This window comes from Gymnoscopelus braueri (assembly GCF_963280865.1).
Source record: "Gymnoscopelus braueri genome assembly, chromosome: 6".
In the NCBI taxonomy this organism is placed as follows: domain Eukaryota; kingdom Metazoa; phylum Chordata; class Actinopteri; order Myctophiformes; family Myctophidae; genus Gymnoscopelus; species Gymnoscopelus braueri.
In genome coordinates, this window is record NC_137607.1 from 12,431,782 (window position 1) to 12,454,281 (window position 22,500).

Genomic DNA, 22,500 nt, shown 5'->3' on the forward strand with positions numbered 1-22,500 from the left:
TTGTAAACTGAAAATACATTTTTAACCCAACTAAAACAATATTTTATTTTTATTAGAGAGCCGGAGAAACAGGGAGACCCCTGTTATTGAACAAACACTCTATAGCAATGATTACTATAGCGTAGAGCTTAAACATTTTACCAGAAAAGCCCACTAGATGGAGTCATTGAGACACCCTGCTTGCAGTTGTTGCTCACCTTAAGTAATTAAAAAGGCATTCATGGGTTAGCTGGAATAGTAGGCCTACATCATAGATCACACACATCAACACATGGATTTGTCTTTAATTCATTAAGATACAGTTTTAGTCATTACAGCATCATTCAATGCAGTAATGGTATCAGTCAAGCCTTTAACCCCTATTCTGGGGGCCAACCTTTGGTGAAAATAGACAGTCTACTACAAGCTCATAATAACAATGCAATGTGTTATGGGCTTGTAGATCTGCTATTTCCGGTGAAGAGATTTGGTGTAGAGGGAAAAAAGGAGTGCATGGACCTAGTATGGAGCCGTGGGGGACCCCGGTTAAATAAGTATATAGGATAAGTGGTTCATGATAATGTTGGCTTTACATACAGTAGTGTCGGTTTCTGAAAACAATGTCAAATCTCTGTACATTTGTTACAACGTCTCAATCTCTAGTAAATAGGCTACATAAAGCAGAGCTTTGCAGTAACTACTGTCTTTGTGCTTTCCTGGATCTAAAATAAGTGCTACAGAAGTCCCTGTGGAGTGATTTCAACATGTCTTCATGTCTTCATACTTTAAGGAAGACATTACATCTTTGTGAACCGATCATCATCGGTGAACGCTCTGTTACGAACACCATCTAAGCTCTCACACGCGATGCCGTTCTCCACCACTTCATCGTCTTCATCCTCTGGCTGCCCCTTCTTCTTCCTAGAGGAGGATTGAAACAGAAACAGCAGTCAGGCTCAGTATCACGTATCTCCACCAGGCTGGGTTGTTTAGCCAGGGCTAAAACTCAAACACCTGAGAAAGCTGCGGGAGAAAACTGCCTTTCTATGACATACGGTGCAACTTTTCACATTTGTGGTGCCCAGGAGTGAAAGCACTTTTGGAGGTGTGCTCCATAGAGGGCCCTCGGCGTGCGATTCCAATCTGGGGTTGATTGGATGTTGCGTTCATGTAATATGATGTTTTTTTTGGTAAGAAATAGGTCCCTGAGCCCCTCCCACTCATTTTGAAAGCCAACTCCAGACAAACAGTATGGAATGTCACACAGCAGTGTGACGCTTATTGTCACATGACTCCTGAGATAATGTGGACCTAATTCAGTAAATCTAGTTTGGCGGAAATAGACATAATTGCGTCATGATCCACTGGAATCCAGTGTGGAAAAAGTGTGATTGTACGACCTACAGTATGGTTCAAGAATGAATAGTGTAAAGTGGCCTGGTATAGCACCACCATGAGGTCGATTTGAAAACCTTAGTTCAGTCAGACAACTCTTGGATTGGATTAGAATATTTATTGAGCATACTTGAGCATAGATATAAGAAGCATATATGAAGCATATATGAAGCATAGTTTAGTGTCAGGGCTCTGAATCTATTCATTCCCTGTAAGAATTTTAATAAATGTTACATGCCAAATAGCATTTACAGGGAATGAATAAAGACCCCCATGGGGATCTAGAAACAGAGCCTACAGGTGGATGCCGGGGAGCGTCGTATGCCGGGAACGTCGTACTCCATTGGCCAGCAGCGCAGGTGAGTCATCTAGCCTTTATATATATCTATGGTTCGTTCATTCCAGCCCAGCGCCATAACAGAACATTCTATAGATTAATGGTAAATCATTTCAATTAGTTTCTAGCAGTGCAGCACATTAAAGGTTTAATGATATTCACTTTTACACCACATTCAAAGTCTTTGTCCTGGTCCTTCAAAAGTGTACAAAAAGTTTTAAGTGAAAATTCCATTCCAGTGATCCATGGCAGGTGTTTTTCTCTCACATTTCTAAAGCCTTTTCAACTGCAATGAAAAAAGAAATCTTTGCCTGCAGGTGTCGCTGGTGAGGGATTTTGCCTGTCAATCATCGCCTCTGCTCCGCCCCCCCCCAAAGGAAAGGATAGGGGAGGGGAGGGGCGAGGAGGAGAGTGGGCTTCGACTGTGACCTCACTGTCGAAGGGCCAAGCTCAGATTACTTTTCAGCCTAATTATTCAGAAAACCCCAGACCACAGAAAATCCACTGAATGTTCTAAGTTCAGGTTTTTTGGATGTAATTGAGGTCATAAAACCCCAAATAAAACATTGAAAATAAAAAAAGTGAAAATGAATGTCATGATACCTTTAACACTTAAGCTGCAGCGCAACTACTACTCTCTTGAACACGACTCACGAGTTAGCTTCTCATCTCTCATCCAAATGGGTAGAGATGTGTTCCGTCATCAACTATAAACCTCAAATACAACATCCGGTGGACGAGCTCTTCAGAATAAGAGTGGCATCTAAAGAGGCCACTGAACTATCCATTTATACATTAAACTATAAATTAAGCAAGATGCAGCCAACTGAGCATATCCGTTTTTTAACCAGTATTAAGATATTAATCTGAAACATTAGAGCAAGAACTCTCTCTCATTCTCTCAGAATGAGCAGGTAGGCAGAGCAGTACCTATAACCACCCGACCAGGAGAAAAGTGCATGTGACTAGTCACCTGATCGGTTGCCTGGCCTGAACTAGCTTCGCAAGCTGCGCCTCATTTTGAGGTCTTCCTTTACCTATAGTGGCACAGTGCACAAAACGTTTTCTAACAGAACGGTCAAGTCAGTGGGTTTTTCCACATCCATAGCTCACCGTCTGCCCTGGATCATGCTTGACAGCAGCAGGAAAACGATGCCAGTGCCAACCAGACCGATGACCACCCCGAACACGATGAGCCACGGAGGGGTGTCAGGGACCACCGGGGCTGCTAGGGTGGGGGGGATGCCCAGAAACTCCAGGGTCTGATCTGTCAGCAGGAAAGCACTGTTGATACGATGCCTCGACATCCTGTGGGACACATTAACAGCTGAGTCAGACTCATTATACAATGTCCAATCATCCACCTATATAAAGTGTGTGTGTGTGTGTGTGTGTGTGTGTGTGTGTGTGTGTGTGCGTGTGTGCGTGCGTGCGTGCGTGCGTGCGTGCGTGCGTGCGTGCGTGCGTGCGTGCGTGCGTGCGTGCGTGCGTGCGTGCGTGCGTGCGTGCGTGCGTGCGTGCGTGCGTGCGTGTGTCTGCATGACACTCCTCTGCGTATCTCGAGAACTGTTTGACCAATTGTCTTAAAATTTACAATATAGGCATTTAGCAGACGCTCTTAAACCAGAGCGACTTAAAGTAAACAGGGTAAACACATACTAAACAGTATAATATCAAAAAATAAATAAGCTGTACGTTGAAAATGTAAACTATAGGATGTCAGGTCAACAAATTAACTCGAAAACTAGAAAAAGTGCTCCTCGGAACACAGGTCTCCGCCAGGTCAGGTACGTTATTCTGGCCTCCTGGTGGCGCTATAATAGGCCAATGTGAAAAGGGTGCCATTTATTCTTAGGTCTTTCACGGCAATCAGACACTGCATTCATGATTTGAGGCATTTTGTTCCAAAAATGTGTTTTTCTAAATTAGACCTGCTGGTGGTGCTACAACAGGCCAATGTGAAAAGGGTGGCATTTCTTCCTCGACCTAGTGGGAATATGCGTGTGAAAATTCACGGAAATCGCAAGCTGCGTGCATAGTTTGAGGCTTTTTGTTCAAAACGGACCAATCCTGCAAACTTTGGAAGCCAACCATAGGCAATAAGGATGGAATGTGGGAAACCGGACAGATTCGTGTTGATCACATGACTATGGAGATACTGTGTACCGATTTGCATGACGTTTGGATAAAATCTGTAGGAGTAATGTAAAAAAAAAGGGTTTTGCACAAATCGGCCTCCTGGTGGCGCTATAACAGGCCCATGTGAAAAAATTGGGGCAGAGGTTCTGAATTGGCATCCAGGGAGTGTGTGTGCAAAGTTTCGGAGCGACTGGGCCAACGGTGCCGGAGATTAGCTGCTAACACACAGACAGGACGGACACACGGACGGACGGACGGACGGACGGACGGACGGACGGACGGACGGACGGACGGACGGACGGACGGACGGACGGACGGACGGACGGACGGACGGACGGACGGGGGGCAAAACATACTCTCTCGCCATGCCTTTCGGCCTGGCGGAGACAATAACATGCTATCTAAATTACATTTTAACCTTTGCATAAGACTGCATGGTCAAGGCTAGGGCAAGTGCTACGGGCTACGTCAGATCAGCCGTCCACCGAAAATATCCATAAATCTACAAATATCTGTGTATCTATGTCTGTCTGTGTGTCCGTGTCCATGGGATGCCCATATATGGAGATCCCTGATGTCATCATCAATATGACATCATAGTACTGATGTCATCGTTAGCCTAGGGTATTGCACCAGGTACTCGGGCACAGCGTTCTGAAATAGCTAAAATAACAGAACTACAAGCTCACAATGTGCTATTGTGACACAGCTATTATCACTATTGGTCGCAGTATATAAGTATATAGGGTTTAAAGGGATAGTTCACCCCCTAAATGACCCTTTTTCCATCAATTACACACCCCATGGAGTCTTCAATTCATGGAGATGTTTTGTTTTTGGGTGAACTATCCCTTTAAGTGGGTAACTGTATATATAGGTATAGGCCCACAGTTTGAAATTTTGCATAAAACCATGCCTTTCTACAAGACATCCTACTTTTATAGATCTTCCCTTTCTTTTGTTGTTGTTTCTGCATTGGTTGCCTCATAAGCACAGTAAATATGCAGAAGAAAGTTGCAGTAACAGCTAAATGCATAATCACAGTCCAAAGGTCAAGTCTCTGGGGGGAAAAAAAGAAAAATACTCAAGAGTTCATATTACCCACAGCATCAGCAATCTGAACTACAGCAGGGGGATTTATTAGAAAATAGCTGGTCTACAAGCTCACAATGCGCCGCAACGTGACGTGTTGTGATCTTGTAGATCTGCTATTTTCAGTGTGTGACACCATTTTACGACAAAGCATAAATCATGCTTCAGTGGGAGGTGCCAGCCATCCCCTTATAATGATTATAACAAACAACAACCATCCATGAGAGGATTTGTGTAGAAAAACAACTGGTTGTTGCTGTAACACAGGTAGCCTATATGAATGCCAAAAATGTACATTACTGTAATATATAATATAAATTATATATATATATATAAATTATATATATATATATATATATATATATAAACTAATTAAGACTCGTGCACATCTTGTTGGACCCCGACTGGAGGTGCAGGTCAGCGCAAGAGATATGTATAAAGCTAAAAGAAAAGAAACCTTCAAAAGAAGGGACCGCACACTCCAGGACTGATTTTGCTTTTTGGGCAGTGAAACCGCCCCTATAAGTGAGGTTTGGATATTTGTACAATTCTTGTACAATTTTATTTGTACAATTTGTACAATGCACCGTGATTGGCCAGTGTCACATGACACATGTGCATAGCCCTATATAAGAAACCATAAATTTGTTTTTTTCAAGTTATGGTTTCTTCCATCATAAAGAGTGTTTCAATAAATGTATTTATTCTTTGTACATGATTGGTTGACTCCATTCAGTATTGTGATTAGCTAGCAAGACACCGCCCACTTCACACAGGGTGTGATTTTTTTATTTCATGTTGCACAACACGTTTCGCTTCCGCTTCCTCAGGTGCTATATATATATATATATATATATATATATATATATATATATATGTCACAGGGTGAATGGAGAACCAGGTAGATTGAAGACAGAGCGCTCGTTTTTAGGCACGGGGCTTCGGTGCGAGGCGGGGCTTTTCGAGACAGGGTTTATTAGCGAGGCTCGCGAGAAGGAGGACGCGGCGCTGCGAGGCGGGGGTTTGTTAGGGGAACGCTGAACACGCGTTCACACGCACACGCTTGTCCATGACAGAGGCGCGCCGACTTAGTAGAGCTTGAGGCCGAGGAAGTGCGCCCTTGCGCCTCCAGGCGCGAGTGTCCGCGCTGACCGGCCGATGCTCTACTAGTCGACTCAGCGCCGTTTGAGTTGTAAACCGATAGGGACAGAATAGTTCTTTTCATGGATCACTGTGTGTGTGTGTGTGTGTGTGTGTGTGTGTGTGTGTGTGTGTGTGTGTGTGTGTGTGTGTGTGTGTGTGTGTGTGTGTGTGTGTGTGTGTGTGTGTCAGGGAGAAACTAAAACAAAAGCCAGAACACAATAAAAGTATCTTAACAGTCCTGCTTTCAATAAACCAAATTGAAAGCATGAGCGCGCGCGCGCGTGTGTGTGTGTGTGTGTGTATGGTCGCGGCCATATATGTTGTGCACAAGCCTGGCTCGTGGCTCCCTCTTGTGTTGCTTCTACAGAATAGCAGGGTCGGTGGTTAAAAACGAGCGAGCCTTCTTCAATCTACCTGGTTCTCCATTCACCCTGTAACATATACATTACTCAAGATTTTATGTTTTACTTAAAGTAGAAATACTCTGTCATGAGTTAAAGTCGTTTTTTTTTGGGGGGGGGGGGGCGTTTTAATGCCTTTATTGATACGACAGTAGGTTGACAGGAAATGGGGAGAGAGATGGGCACGCCCGGGATCGGGACTCGAACCTGTGACGCGCTGTCAGGCTACATTGAGCCTGGGTGCCCATGACCGCTACGCCAGCAGTCCGGGCAGAGAAAGCCAAAGTCATTTTAAGTAAAAGTAAGCATTGGCATGAAAATATACTTACCAAACATATACCAAATAAGTACAGAAGTACACATTACGCAGAATGATCCATTTCACAATGGTATTGGATTAGTAATGTGTTTTCAATGCTGCAGCTTGTGAAGGTGGGGTTGATTTTAATTATGATGTGTTGCTGGGTAGATTAACCTATAATAATACATACTTCATCATGTATCACTGCAATGCACTGTATGTTTTGTATTAATAATCTATATCTGCAATCTAACTAGCCTGGTTCCAGACGAATCTGCCATTGCAAAAAGAAAAATGCCCTCGGCAGATTAGGTCTGGCCCCTCTCAATAGAGATTGGATTTCTCTCCCTCCGAAGTTGTGAGGGACTAATCAGGGCCCAGTATGCAAATATGGTGCAAAAAAGCATTATTTTCAAATATTCAAATATAGCAGATATTGAAGCTCGGTGCCGCGCTATGAGCTTGTAGAGTATTTTTGAAAAATCGTGAAAATGTGTGCAAATCTTTGAATATACATGCATATTATTTTAAAACAATTTTTTTTAAACTCAAATCTTTGCTTCTGGGGGTCCCTGGAACAAAATATTTTGAGATGGGGGTCCCAAGGGCCAAATACATATAATTTTGGAGGTCCATGACATGAAAAAGTGTGAGAACCACTGAAATAACAACATACGTTTTTCAGAAAACTGCTTTCTAAAAAACTATAATTAGGATTTAGAAGACAATGTAGAATCGGGACCTCAGGCCTTAATGGTTTAAGTTGTTCATTTCTTTGTCTAGGATTCAGTGGTGTGGCAGTGAGATGACATGTGATTGTATTATGTGTGTGTGTGTGTGTGTGTGTGTGTGTGTGTGTGTGTGTGTGTGTGTGTGTGTGTGTGTGTCTTTACCTTACAGCTCTCTCCACATCTAGCTTGTCAACCAGCAGTGTAGGGTTCTCAGGTGACACCACCACGAACCAGAAGGACACCCTGGGCGTGTCCCCACACACCAGGATACTGGACACACTGACAACCATCCACAACACAGTTAACACAACAGTTTCTTTTTTTTTTTAAATGTAATCGATTATAAAACATAAAATAATCGATTTTCAAGAGTAGTGAAACTGGCAGATGTACAAGTTGTGAGCTTGTACATCTACTATTTTACCTATTTATGTGCGACACCACAACATAAAATAAGTGCTTAATCAGACTAATCTTTTTGGTCGATATAAAACATAAAATAAGTGCTTAATCAGACTAATCTTTTTGGTCGATATAAAACATAAAATAAGTGCTTAATCAGACTAATCTTTTTGGTCGATAAATTTTTTTTATCGTGTCAATTCATTAAAAGAAAAAAATAAAGACATTTAAGAACAATAATAATGACTTGATTACTCAATTAATTGAAAAAGTAATCACACCAGGATACTGCGCACAATGGAGATGTTCCACAACACAATGTACGTTGTGTCAGCATTTTGCAGCAGGAAATAAAGTCACAAAGTTGTTTCACTTTAATTAAAGCACCCAATGGACCACTTTTAGTGACTTATATAACAGTCATTATAAAATCATAATGTTTAACGACTGTGAGAATTATGATACACTATGATCCTAGCCAAAAGAAAAAAAGACTGTGAGTGTACAGTAATTATGAAGTATTAAGTCATTATGAAATACTTTTTAAATGTGTTATGATTATTATTACAAAATATTAACTTCAATTATACAGTGTTATGAGCATTTTATAATCCATTATAGACATGGGCTATCATGGGGAAATAAAGGTCTTACTTGTAATGCTCAGAATTGAAGTATGTCCTCATGGCAAACGCCAGAGTGGCTCGGAAAAGGAACATCTCATTGTCATTCCATTTGTACTGTGGTGCCATGAAACAAACCAATGTTAGTGTGTTACACATGAAACAAACCAATGTTAGTGTGTTACACATGAAACAACACAATGTTTCTGTGGTACACATGAAACAACACAATGTTAGTGTGTTACACATGAAACAACACAATGTTAGTGTGTTACACATGAAACAACACAATGGTTAGTGTGTTACACATGAAACAACACAATGTTACTGTGGTACACATGAAACAACACAATGTTAGTGTGGTACACATGAAACAACACAATGTGTAGTGTGGTACACATAAAACAACACAATGTTAGTGTGTACTACTGTGGTACACATAAAACAACACAATGTTAGTGTGTACTACTGTGGTACACATTAAACAACACAATGTTAGTGTGGTACCCATAAAACAACACAATGTTAGTGTGTCACATGAAACAACCCAATGTTACCGTGTACTACTGCCGTGTTACACATAAAACAACACAATGTTACTGTGTACTACTGTGGTACACATTAAACAACACAATGTTAGTGTGTACTACTGTGGTACACATTAAACAACACAATGTTAGTGTGTACTACTGTGGTACACATTAAACAACACAATGTTAGTGTGTACTGCTGTGCTACACATTAAACAACACAATGTTAGTGTGTACTACTGTGGTACACATTAAACAACACAATGTTAGTGTGGTACACATAAAACAACACAATGTTAGTGTGCACTCAGCTTTTGAGGAAAGACATTCAAGGTTGCACAATCACCAGCTACACCTTTGCCCTCTCAAATATGTACTCACACTTATACTGTCAAATCAGTTGTAGTTTTAATCTCTACAAAGGCATATTCTATGGCTCACTATAGTGAATGATGGGAAGGATGTTATAGGACTGCATTGGATCGATATAAAGCAAGCATTTAAGATCAAACAGTGATTTGTAATTTGATAGATATGTAGATTAAAATCACATATTAAAAAACACATACAGCTTTGTCTCCCAGAGCTGTTTTGATGCTGAGTCGGACTTCATATCCAGGTGACGCACTGCCTATAGAAAAACAACACATTAGCCTCAATATATTAGAAATGTGGTGACTCCAATTTTTATGGTTGCAATACAGTAGCTAGATTACCTCCTAAAAGACTACAGTAGCTGTATTAAATATAAAGTAATCATACAGTAATAGACCATGGGCCTTCAACAGGGCCTCAGTTACTACAGGGGGGGGGGCCGGCAAATCTTTGTGTGGTTACATTTACATTTTTACTACTTAGCTATTCTGGTGGGAACATTTCCCAAAAATAGCAGATCTACTATTTTTGGCGAAGAAGTTTGGTGTAGAGGGGAGAAAAAAAAGAGTATAGACCAAGTACAGAGGCAAAGGTCAAGTTTACTATTGATGGTTTATAAACTATATTGATATGGTAAAATATCTGAAAATACACATTAGCCTAATATGAATCCGACATATTCATATAGAAAAGATAATGTGTAAACAAACAAACAAAAACATTAATTTACGCAACACTGACTATAGTGCAGCTGCTGTCAAACAAGTCTATATGAAGCTAGTTATGAAATCTATGAAAAAGCAACACAATTTTACACAATATGTAGTGGGGGTCCCTGCTTCATCTCTTTCTCTGCTAAGGGGTCCTTGGCCTGAAAAACGTTGAAGACCCTTGGTATAGACTGAGATGTGTTCTGTACAGGAGCTACAACAAGCTACATACAATGTTCTCCCAACAAAGACCATTACTGCTAATGTCCAGAAACACAGGCAAGAAAAGAGCATTGTTTTATCAAAGTCATTATTTTTGAAGGATAATACAAAATCTAAGGGCTTCAACTGTAAAACTAAATGTATTTTGTAAAGTTTGTCAGAATAGTTTTTCATAGAGAGTTCCTGGTTATTGCTGACAGCTCCTGACACTGTTAGGAAGGCTGCAGTTTCAACTGATGTGCATTTTTTTAGATTAATCATGAACTTCATTGGAATCCTCTGTACTTAAAGGGGTATTTCACTTTAAAACACGTCTCTTTTAAAGTCTTCTCTGGCTTTTGTGTGCATCCCAGACAGTTTTTTAAGTTACTTGGTTAAATTTGTCATACTCATTTGCCTTGCTCTAAATAAATTATATATTTTTTCACTTGAGATGGAGTGCCTTCTGCCTTGGAATTCTTTTCTTTGCAAGTCTGCATTTCACACCTTTTTTGGCATGCAGTACTTCTTTGGAAATCCTTTTTTGGTCATAAAGGATAATAATAGGTGCTCTTTGGTGACACAGGTAGGAACATATTATGTTCCTACCTGTGTCACCAAAGAGCACCTATCTATCAGAGCCACTGAATAATCCATGCAGCGCTTCTTTTTTCTCTCTTTTTAAATGGTTACATTTGAGTTTGAAGTTCAATTATATAGGAGGTGGGCATGTCTGATAAAATGAATATCAAATATCTAAAGAACCAAGCAATTTTGGTCACACTACCTAATGAACACATGAACCCTAGCGTCCCTATTCTGGGCATGTCACAATAGGCGAACATTCTGCGGAAATCGATGATCTACAAGCTCACAACACCTCACATTGCGATGCGTTGTGAGCTTGTAAATCATCTATTTTCAGTGAAGATTTTGGTGTAGAGGGGAAAAAGGATCGTAGACCCAATGCAGGGGGACCCCGGTCAACAAAGTATATACATTAACACATAAAATCATTCTAAACACCAGATCCCCAATAGTCTACAAATAGTATACTGACACTGTAATGTATATTATAAACATATCGTCACTGTCTGGTAGACACCTTGTAGCCTATGTCCAAAACGGATTTGGATTTGATGTAGTTATTATTCTGTAACAAGCTCTGGTTAATAAATACTTTGCATTGTTCAATATTCATGAAACCCACATACAGACTTAACCATCCACACAGACATAACTTAAAACAAAATATCATTGTGTAGAAAGCTGTGTAGAAAGCTCACAATGTGTCGCGATGCGACGCATTGTGAGTGTCGCGCGTGTGTGTGTCGCGAGTGTCGCGATGCGACGCATTGTGAACTTGTAGATCTGCTATTTTCAAAATATTTGTATACATTTTAGAAATAATTATGATAACCAGTGAAACAGGAATATTCTGCATAACGAGTACTTTTACTTTTGGTACTTTAAGTATATTTTGATGCCAATACTTTTGTACTTTTACTCAAGTGACATTTTGAACACAGGCCTTTTACCTGAAACAAAATATTTTCTACATACTTTTACCTAAGTAAAACATTTCAGGTCTTTTTCCACCACTGGTTATTAGAGTGGCAGAGGGTTACGTATACGTACCAGTCTCACATAGGGGTTGTGCCAGGGCAGGTGCCAGGCATAGCAGCAGTGCCAGTCTCTCCAACATCACCAACATTACAAACAGGTTGGCATGTACAGTATATGTGCTCCAGTCAGTGGTTCAGTCAAACAATGACCAGCACAGGGTCAGCTCAGGAACACACAGCGGCTCCAACTTAATGGTTAAGCCAACACACATACCTTTCTCTATCACACGCCCTCTTTATGAGAAGATACTAAGCAGTTAACTGCTTTCAACCTGTGGCAACATTGTTTTGGGCATGTTGTTACAGGAGAAATGAATGCATGTATGCATGCATGCATTTATTGTTTGTCTTATTTTCTTTATTGTATGTTTTTATGTATATGTTTTTTTTCTGTTTTTTTTTGTTTTTAATATTGAATAAGTCAAATTATATGTAATGTAAACGGTGAGGTACTCGCATAAGCCCCCCTAGGTTTTCTTACCATAAGCCCCCCTAGGTTTTCTTACCATAAGCCCCCCTAGGTTTTCTTACCTCACCGGCACAACAATAAACTGTCAACTTTCCCATGGAAATAACTATCATATCATGCATAATGTACATATAAACTGTTGTGCAAATCAAATAAAACAGATAATAAATCATAAATCAATTCATGCATACATAAATAAATACTGTACACAGTACAGTTTTTTTTACATGATAGGGAAAATAGCAGATCTACAAGTACAAAATATAGCCAATCTTGGACATATTTTTTTAAACAGGACTTAAATGGTTAACAGCCCCAGATTCTGAATTGAATTTTAATACACATATTAGTCATGTTATCAAGATTGCCTTCTTCCATCTGAGAAATATTGCACGAATTAGAGCCTATCTGTCGTTGGACGATGCGAAAACGTTGATCCACGCTTTTGTGTTCTCTCGACTTGATTAATGTAATGCACTTTTTTCTGGCCTACCAAAGAAAACAACCGACAGACTACAACTAGTTCAAAATGCGGCAGCCAGAGTTTTAACTAAAACTAAGATGAGTTTTGATTGATTGATTGAATATTTTATTAGGCAAAAAATGAAATACAGCACAATTACCGTTTAAAATATTTTGTCTAACAGGTTCGTTCATGAAAGTCCTTGCAGTCTTGTTTTCAATGAGGGCCTTGGTATGAGAAAACATATTACTCCAGTTTTAGCATCACTACATTGGCTCCCGGTTGTTTTTAGGATTATTTTACTTGTTTATAAAGCTCTCAATGGTCTGGCACCTTCCTTAGTCTAGGACCTGGCTAAGATATGTATGCACTTAATTTAGGAGAGAATATCTCAACTGTTCTTGGCTAATATGACCCCAGGAACAACTTAGGAACTTTGACTAATTCTCTATCCGGGACAAAATACCCGAAAATTACCACGCCTTTTTTTAAATGACCATAACCAGTGCACTACTTCCAACATCTGCTAAACCGTTGGAGCTACAGATTTACTGAGGTGCTCAAAATGTTCGGAATACTTATGCTTAGAGAAACATAGTAAAGTGCAAAAAATTATATTTTATGACAAGAACAGCTAAAAGAAACCGCTAAAACCTTTGTGTGTGTATCAATCTAAAAGCACCAAATTTGTCCCAGATGTAACCCAGGGCTAATAATTAGAGCATGCCCTAGGTGGTCATCAATCATTAGAGTCTAATGATTTAGCAAGAGTGCCCGAGCTGGCACCCTTGGCCCGACATTCGGGGTCATCATAGTGGCCAAATCCAATATGGCCGCCACCTAAAAAAGGTTTTTGGCTCTAACGTTTGAGCCACAATGAGCTACGAATGCAAACTTGGTGTCTAAATAAAGTTCTTTGACAATTAGAAACATGTTTGAATGCTTATGTGGTATCTGACAACCACAGACTTAAAGGTTTCTATTGCTTTGGTAGTTGCCAACAACGCCATATTGCAGATAAGTTTGTTGTCCCAGAGATGAGAATGAATGGTTGTAGAATGAAGGAGTCATCACTAGTTAGTGAGGTTTCGTTGCTTCCAGTTTATTCAGACAGTACAGACAGTATAGAACAGCCAACCATCTCCACAGCCCAACGGCCTGGAGTGGCACACACCACAAGCTTATATTTTAGTATGGTATATATAGCACATTCAGAGAAAGGGGAGGCACAGGTATGGGTGTGTCAGACTTCAATGGTTAGACCCCACGCAGACAAACAATAGATCACCCTTTTGGTCCCTGATTCAATTTGCACCTGTATGAAGCAGGAAGGGGGGATGGAGACCTTCTGTCTCCCCAATTGGGAATGCTAATTGTAACCCCTCACCCGGCTCAGGGCCAACAGCCACCTCTTTGAATACGCTCCCCTGTCTGTAGGCTACCTGTGAAGCAACCATATGGAAATATACAGCAGACCCCCCATGGGAGACTTCAAACGTCTTCCACAAACACGTATATTTCAAAAGAACCACAAAGAATCCGCCCCCCATGAAAAGCGACCGGAACACCAACCAGGAAAAAAAGTTAACATTCAGGAAAACTAAAACAGCAAACAACATCACACAGAACAATGCACATACAAAAACCAAGATTACATAGTACAGCGACACGGTGAATTACATCAAATAGACACCCCCAAAACTAATTAGCGTGCAGGATCCCTCTGTTAGCCTTTTAAACTCCAGGATAAAACATTACACAGCCCCCACCCAGTGGAAGCTGACAGCACACAGTCGAATCACGCCCACCAAGCGATAGCACCACCCCCCAAGATCAATGTCCCCCTCGCCCAGTCACCAAAATATACTCAAAGATAGCCTAATTCTTATCCCTAAGTTTTACACCGTACCATCAAGCATATATGACAACTACCACGAAAGTGCCCACACGGAAAAAAGAAGGCAGCGTACCCCCCAATGAAACAATAACCCACAAAGTAAACTCACATTAAACACAGGAGACCAGAAAGTAAAAAAAATACCCTCGCATCACTTCCCATGGCAGCCATAGCCCCATAGTTTAACCCACGCCCATCACAAAAACATAACCCCAGGTCCCATATGCGCAGTGTTCCGCTCGATAATGTCCCTCTTGTAGTCTCCCTCAATGTCATCTCCTCACCCCAGCCGTGCTCCAGCGCCGTACCCAGATTTTCCAACAGATAGCTGCATGTTTACAACAGAGCGCTCCACTTGCGATCGCTGAAGATGTGTTACCACACTCTTCACGAAGAACCCCTTCATCGCAAGTCCTCCACTCTGCCGGCACCCGCTGTCCTCTCCCCACAACATACCCGCCACGAAGAAATTCGACACACCAATTTCTCCGCTCTGCCGTCTGCACCGCAGCGCGCCCTTCTAGCGATCGCAGAAGATATGTTGAGCAGCCAGATGAGTCGTACAGCCGTCCTAGACCTGGTCATGAAGTCCTCTCCTTGTAGATTCTCGAAAAATCGTCGTCATGTCGTCCCGATGTCCCGCCGCACGTTCTTTCGACGCCTGGCTCAGTATCCCTGGAGACTTGCGCCTCCAAAAAACCAAACCAACACGACTGCCGACTTCGACGCCATAATGTGGTATCTGACAACCACAGACTTAAAGGTTTCTATTGCTTTGGTAGTTGCCAACAACGCCATATTGCAGATAAGTTTGTTGTCCCAGAGATGAGAATGAATGGTTGTAGAATGAAGGAGTCATCACTAGTTAGTGAGGTTTCGTTGCTTCCAGTTTATTCAGACAGTACAGACAGTATAGAACAGCCAACCATCTCCACAGCCCAACGGCCTGGAGTGGCACACACCACAAGCTTATATTTTAGTATGGTATATATAGCACATTCAGAGAAAGGGGAGGCACAGGTATGGGTGTGTCAGACTTCAATGGTTAGACCCCACGCAGACAAACAATAGATCACCCTTTTGGTCCCTGATTCAATTTGCACCTGTATGAAGCAGGAAGGGGGGATGGAGACCTTCTGTCTCCCCAATTGGGAATGCTAATTGTAACCCCTCACCCGGCTCAGGGCCAACAGCCACCTCTTTGAATACGCTCCCCTGTCTGTAGGCTACCTGTGAAGCAACCATATGGAAATATACAGCACTTATCTTCATGAATTGATCTAAGAGTACTCTAATTTGCTTATCACAAATATGGCCACTATTTCATGAAACAACCATCTTCTTACCGATGTCATTTTATTGAAACAATAGAATGATTTAGACCTCATTCCTAATGATACAGTCTAGTACAGAATGTGCAACAATGCTCCGCATAAAATATAATATTATATAGTATTACTATTCTATACACCTTTGACTAGTATGATATCATACTAGACTAGTCAAAGGTGTATAGAATTGTTTACAATAGGTTTATGGTCTTGGTGTTACAACAGCAACAGCTTTACTGGCATCTGCAAGATAGGTCCAGTAAAGTTCACAGGTCTTAGTCATGGAGTCCCAGTACCAGCCCAACCTATTGAAATAGGTTGAATTCTTGGGGTACCATTTGAGGAAAGCCACTGTCTGGCTTTATCTACTCTGCTGTGGCCACAGCTCTTGCTGTATATGATGATGATCATAAACTCCAATCTTTGAACATGGAAATCTGAGTTGATCTTTTCAGGCTCCAAGGAGTGTCACCGGGTTTCTGGGTTTCCTGCACTCCTTTTCCTATAGTCAGGGAAGGCTGATGTTGGTCAAATGGGACCAATGGGACCAAGTCCCTTGAGAACCTTCCTCCCACCCAAGCTGCACTGATTCAGCATGTCAGAACCTGGGAACCTTACTGGACCCATCTTGCAGATAAAAAAGCAGAATAAAGCGTGTGCCATCCTCCTCCACTGTGGCTGCAAAAGTCATGTAGTGGACAAAGCTAATTCGGCAAAGCTGGAGTGTGTTGCATCTCAATAAATCGATATTGTATGATAGGACATAACAAAACAGTCATCACCCTGAGGAATCAAAAGGACTGAGCACATGCAACTTATGATTCTGTCTGTCTGTCTGTCTGTCTGTCTGTCTGTCTGTCTGTCTGTCTGTCTGTCTGTCTGTCTGTCTGTCTGTCTGTCTGTCTGTCTGTCTGTCTGTCTGTCTGTCTGTCTGTCTGTCTGTCTGCCTGTCTGTCTGCCTGTCTGTCTGTCTGTGTTTGCAGTTCTGTTGTAGTAACACCATGACAAATTCCTAGCAACCATTTGTTGTTTAGCAATTAACTTTTCTGATTCTAATTTAAACATATTGTTCAAATTCTATACACCTTTGACTATTATGATAGTATTCAATTTATGATGATCTTTGCTGTGCATACTGTACTGGCTGTTGCTGTATAATTTGGATTCTATTATAGTCATATTATTATATTGTTTCAATAAAATTACATCTGTACACAGGTTGTTTGTTTTCTCCAGTTTGAGCTTAACTCATTCCTACAACTCTACACTCAATCTGGATGAAACTTTATGTCACATAACATGTAACATATTTGTAATAAGCAAGTCAGAGTGCTATAGATGGATTCAATCATAAATACGAGCATTCCAATGTGTTTCTAATGCTCAAAAAACATCACATAGACACCAAGTTTGCCAAAAGGATTAACTAAGTAAAACAAATTGTCAGATAGTCACTATCTTTGAAATACGCAAAATAGAGGTCCAGCCACACCCAGCCATAAAGATAAGCATCTCAACATGTTTCTGATTGTAAAAAAAACAAACATGATTTAGACACCAGGTTTGCATTTATAGCTCATCTGGTTCAAAAGTTACAGCCAAAACCATTTTCAGGTGGCGGCCATATTGGATTTGGCCACTATAATGACCCGGAGCTCAGGTACCCTTGCTAAATCATTAGAGCATGCCCTGGGATACATCAATGTAGGTGCTTTTAGACTTATTGACACAAACATATCCCTATGGCCCTGGTCTCTTTTTTTGCGTTTTTTTTGCTGTTCTGTCATAAAAGATCAAATTAGAAATTTTACACTTTTCTATTTTTCCCTAACCATAAGTATTCTGAACATTTTGAGCACCTCAGAACATCTGTAGCTCCAACGGTTTAGCAGATAGAGCCATGTTGAAAGTAGTGCACCAGTTATGGTCATTTGAAAAAGGTGTGGTCATTTTCGGGTATTTCGTCCCGGATAGAGAATTAGTCAAAGTTCCTAAGTTGTTCCTTGGGGTCATATTAGCCAAGAACAGTTGAGATATTCTCTCCTAAATTAAGTGCATACATATCTTAGCCAGGTCCTCTACTACCTTGGCGGTACGTGTTGTGAGCCTTGCAGATCGTCTATTTTTGCAGTTTTTGAAAACAGGACTTAAATGGTTAACAGCCCCAGCTGTAATTGCATGGAAACAGTGAAGTGCATATACTAGCGTGGAACAACTGTTTGTTCAGGGAGAGAGGTGATAGTGTAACAGACGCACAGACGCACAGACAAACACACAACCGCCCCCCCCCCGCGCCCCCCGCCCCCGACTGCTACTATTTATTCACACTGTAAAACCATCAGTGTTCATTTGTACACCATGTGAGTTCTATGATGATATGCACAAGAACATACACTATGTTCTTGCTTATCTAATGGTAAGCAGGGTCAACTGCCCGTTTTGTATGCAAGGTGCTGTACAAATAATGTTTATGTTGATGAAGGTGATGTTGACATTAGTCGGTCCACATAGCGGCAGGTGTGTAGGCCTACTGTATATGCATGATTAGACGTCAGGTGCAAAGACACATAGGGCAGAAACTTCAACAAAAAAAGGAAAGAAAATCTACATGTCATGGTCCAGGAAAAGTCCTAAAGTCTTCACAGAGGAACATATCCACATGAAGGGCAGAAAAACAGTTTGACAGGCCAGGCTGGCCTTGTTGTCTCCCCCAGGCCGAAAGGCATGGCGAGAGAGTATGTTTTGCCCCCTGTCCGTCTGCCCGTGTGTGTGTCCGTGTGTCTGTCCGTCTAATCTCCGGCACCGTTGGCTTGATCGCAGCAAAACTGAGCACACACACTCCCTGGATGCCAATTCAGAACCTCTGCCCCAAATAATTCTCATGGGCCTTTTATAGCGCCACCAGGAGGCCGATTTGTGCAAAACATATTTTTTGACAGTACTCCTACAGATTTTGTCCAAAAATCACGCAAATCGGTACACTGTATCTCATTAAATCATATTCCATCCTGATTGGCTAAAAATGTCTTCCAAAGTTTGCAGGAGTGCTCCATTTTGAACAAAATGCCTCAAATCATGAACACAGCATGCAATTTCCGTGAAATTTTGCACGCACATTCCCATTAGGCAGAGGAAGAAATACAATTAAATTGTAATTGTAATTTTTTCAAATCAGCCTCATGGTGGCGCTATAACAGGCCGATTCGTGTTTTTACCTATAACTGCACCGATCTGTGTAAAACTTTGTATGCTCACTCCCTAGAGGTCAAGGAAAAACCTTTGCCCTGCATTTTTCACATCTGCCTTTTATAGCGCCACCAGGAGGCCGACTTATGTAAAACATTTTCTTTTATACTACTCCTTCCCATTTTATCCAAATTTCATGCAAATCGGTACACATGATCTCTATACAAGATCATGCAAGGCCTAGAAATGGCACCTTTTTCACATCGGCCTTTTATAGCGCCACCAGGAGGCCACAATAACCTACCTGACCTGGTGGAGACCTGTGCTCCGAGGAGCACTTTTTCTAGTTTGGCAGTGTCGGTAGAAGCTGTTCAGAAGCCTGGTCTAGCCCTTGATACTACGGCAGTGGTTTTCAACCCTTTTCATATCACGGTCCATTATTTATTCGGCATTTGAGCCACGGAACCACCGTTTGATGAGATTTAGACTCTCAGACCCAAGACTTAGAATATTTTGTTAAATTCCATCCATGCTGTATTGATGTTGGTACCATTAGGAGAGATAACAGGCAAAAGTTGATCAAAATAACAATTCTTTAATTAAGTAATGCAGATGTTTAACAATAATTTAACTCTTCAGAGCGTAAAATGAAACCAAATCCATTTGGTCACCAACTCTCCATCATTTAGCTGGGGACCACCTGGAACCCCTCAAGGTGGTCCCCGGACCACTGGTTGAGAACCACTGCACTACGGCATAGGCCTCCTTGCCTGGCCGCGGTCGCAGTAGGGGTGTGAATAGTGTGTGGTTGGGATGGTGCATTTGTCTTAGTCAGTATAACTTTAGAACCAGTAGACTTTGACTGTAGGTTTCAACGAGCATGAGTTCAGCATTGTAATGGATTCATATACCGTGTATCAGGTGACCATTCAGTGTTATGGTTAATCACTTCAAGTCCTATTTTATACTTCAGCTATTCTTGGAAAGAAGGCCGATGCACACCCCGAAGGTTAACGACAGGTGTGTATAGGACAAAAAGGAAGGTCCAGATGAAAAGATCTTTGATGTCAATGATAGAGAGAGGTTCCGGCACACTGTCTTCTTGAACTTGCATACTTGTATACTTCGGCCAATCAAAAATAGCTGATCTAAGCTCACAACGTGTTCGGGGCGACTGGTTGCCTCGTCGCTCAATGGTCCTTCTGGCCGATCTACACGGTCACGGCTTTTTTCTGTTCTGACCCCACAGTGGTGGAATGAACTCCCCACTGATGTCAGGACAGCAGAGTCACTGCCCATCTTTCGCCGCAGGCTGAAAACCCACCTCTTCAGGAAACACTACCCTTCCTCTTCGCCTTGCCTACTTGTTGTTAACTAGTTGTACGAGCTCTTGTTTTTTTTTATCTTGTTAATTCGATACACTTATTTGTTTTAGCTCTTGCTCATTTGATTTTCCTATTTGTCTCATCTGTTTAAGAAAGTAGGTAGCTGATATTGCACTTTTACCCTAGTGCGTATACTCTTAGTTGCTTGTTTTAGAAGAGAATGCACTTAGGACTTCTGGTGATTAGTAGTTTTGTTCCCTACCTAGGTTGAATGCACTTATTGTAAGTCGCTTTGGATAAAAGCGTCTGCTAAATGACTGTAATGTAATGTAATGTAATGTGTTGGCTATAGTCTTCTTCTTATTTCTTCTATTTTTGAAAGACTTTGAAAGAAGTATTAAAAGTGTTTGCCTATAATGACATGCTCAAACTAGGGACGGCAGAGTTAAAGTGGTAAATCATCCATGCATGCCCCAAGAGCCTGGAGTCAAATTCTTTCAACCATAAACATCACATCTTGTTCCGAGACGGTCTAGCCTCACCTCCTCCAGTGGTGGAAAAAGTACTCAAATGTTTTACTTAAGTAAAAGTATCAATACTGCAATGTAGAAATACTCTGTTACAAGTAAAAGTCAGAAATCTAAAATACTTGAGTAAAAGTACTAAAGTATTGGTATTGGCATCAAAATGTATTTAAAGTACCAAAAGTAAAATGTTTGAAAATAGCAGATCTACAATCTCACAACGTGTTGCATCGCGATTCACAACAGTTGTGAGCTTGTAGATCTGCTATTTTCAAATAGCCTAGCTATGAAATAGGAATAAAGTGGTTAATGTATGTTTGATAATATAATAATTTATATCTGCAAAGTAACTAGTAACTGAAGTTTTGAAATAATTGTAGTGGAGTAAAAGTACAATATTTGCCTCTGAGATGTAGTGGAGTAGTAAAAGTACAGACAATTGGAAATACTCCAGTAAAGTAAAAGTACCTAAAAAATGTACTTAAGTACAGTACTTGAGTAACTGTACTTAGTTACTTTACACCACTGACCTCCTCGTGTGTGTGTGGTTTAATGCAGATGTTAGACCGTGGCTCTGCTTGAAGACAACTGATATTCAATCTTTTGTTTAATGTTATTCACTAACATACTTTTATGTACACACCGGATGGATGAAGGCACGGTGCTTATTGCACAACTGAATGATCTTTTGCTCTCATAAAATATCATTTAACAGACAATAACAAACATTTTATGGGGGCGTGTAAACCTGGATGACACACGCCCTTTAACAAATCACATTATAGTTGAATCATAGTCATAATCTTGTTTATGAACAGGAACAGTTAAGGCATTTAAACCAGAGGGTCTTCAACAGGCGGTCCGGGACCCCTAGGGGGTCCTCAGAGTTACTACAGGGGGGATGCCAAATCTTTGTGTGATATGATTGTAAATGTACAAAGAAATTGGTATCGAAATGTACTTAAAGTACCAAAAGTAAAAGTACAAAAAGTGTTTGAAAATAGCAGATCTACAAGTTCACAAATACAAGTTGTGATGCGACACATTGTGAGCTTGTAGATCGGCTATTTTGAAAATAGGGCTAAAGTGGTTAATGTACGTTTTATAATATAATAATGTGTATCTGCAAAGTAATTAAGTAAGGTTTTCAAATAATTGTAGTGGAGTAAAAATATAATATTTGCCTCTGAGATGTAGTGAAAATTGTAAATTCTCCACTAAAGTAAAAAAAATACCCCAAAACTGTACTTAAGTAGCCTACAGTACTTGAGTAAATGTACTTAGTTACTTTACACCACTGTGTGCAGGCTATACTAAAATA

General features: G+C 40.8%; 1 protein-coding gene across 1 annotated transcript; it reads right to left on the bottom strand.

The window, feature by feature from the left end:
* Positions 1-776: 776 nt before the first annotated feature.
* Positions 777-12,064, bottom strand: cltrn (collectrin, amino acid transport regulator; the record flags this gene model as incomplete). Its single annotated transcript, XM_080430454.1, has 6 exons — positions 777-900; positions 2,825-3,019; positions 7,681-7,797; positions 8,575-8,660; positions 9,643-9,704; positions 11,998-12,064. 6 exons carry the CDS (start codon positions 12,062-12,064, stop codon positions 777-779), a joined length of 651 nt encoding a protein of 216 aa, XP_080286580.1.
* Between the last annotated feature and the right edge of the window lie 10,436 nt (positions 12,065-22,500).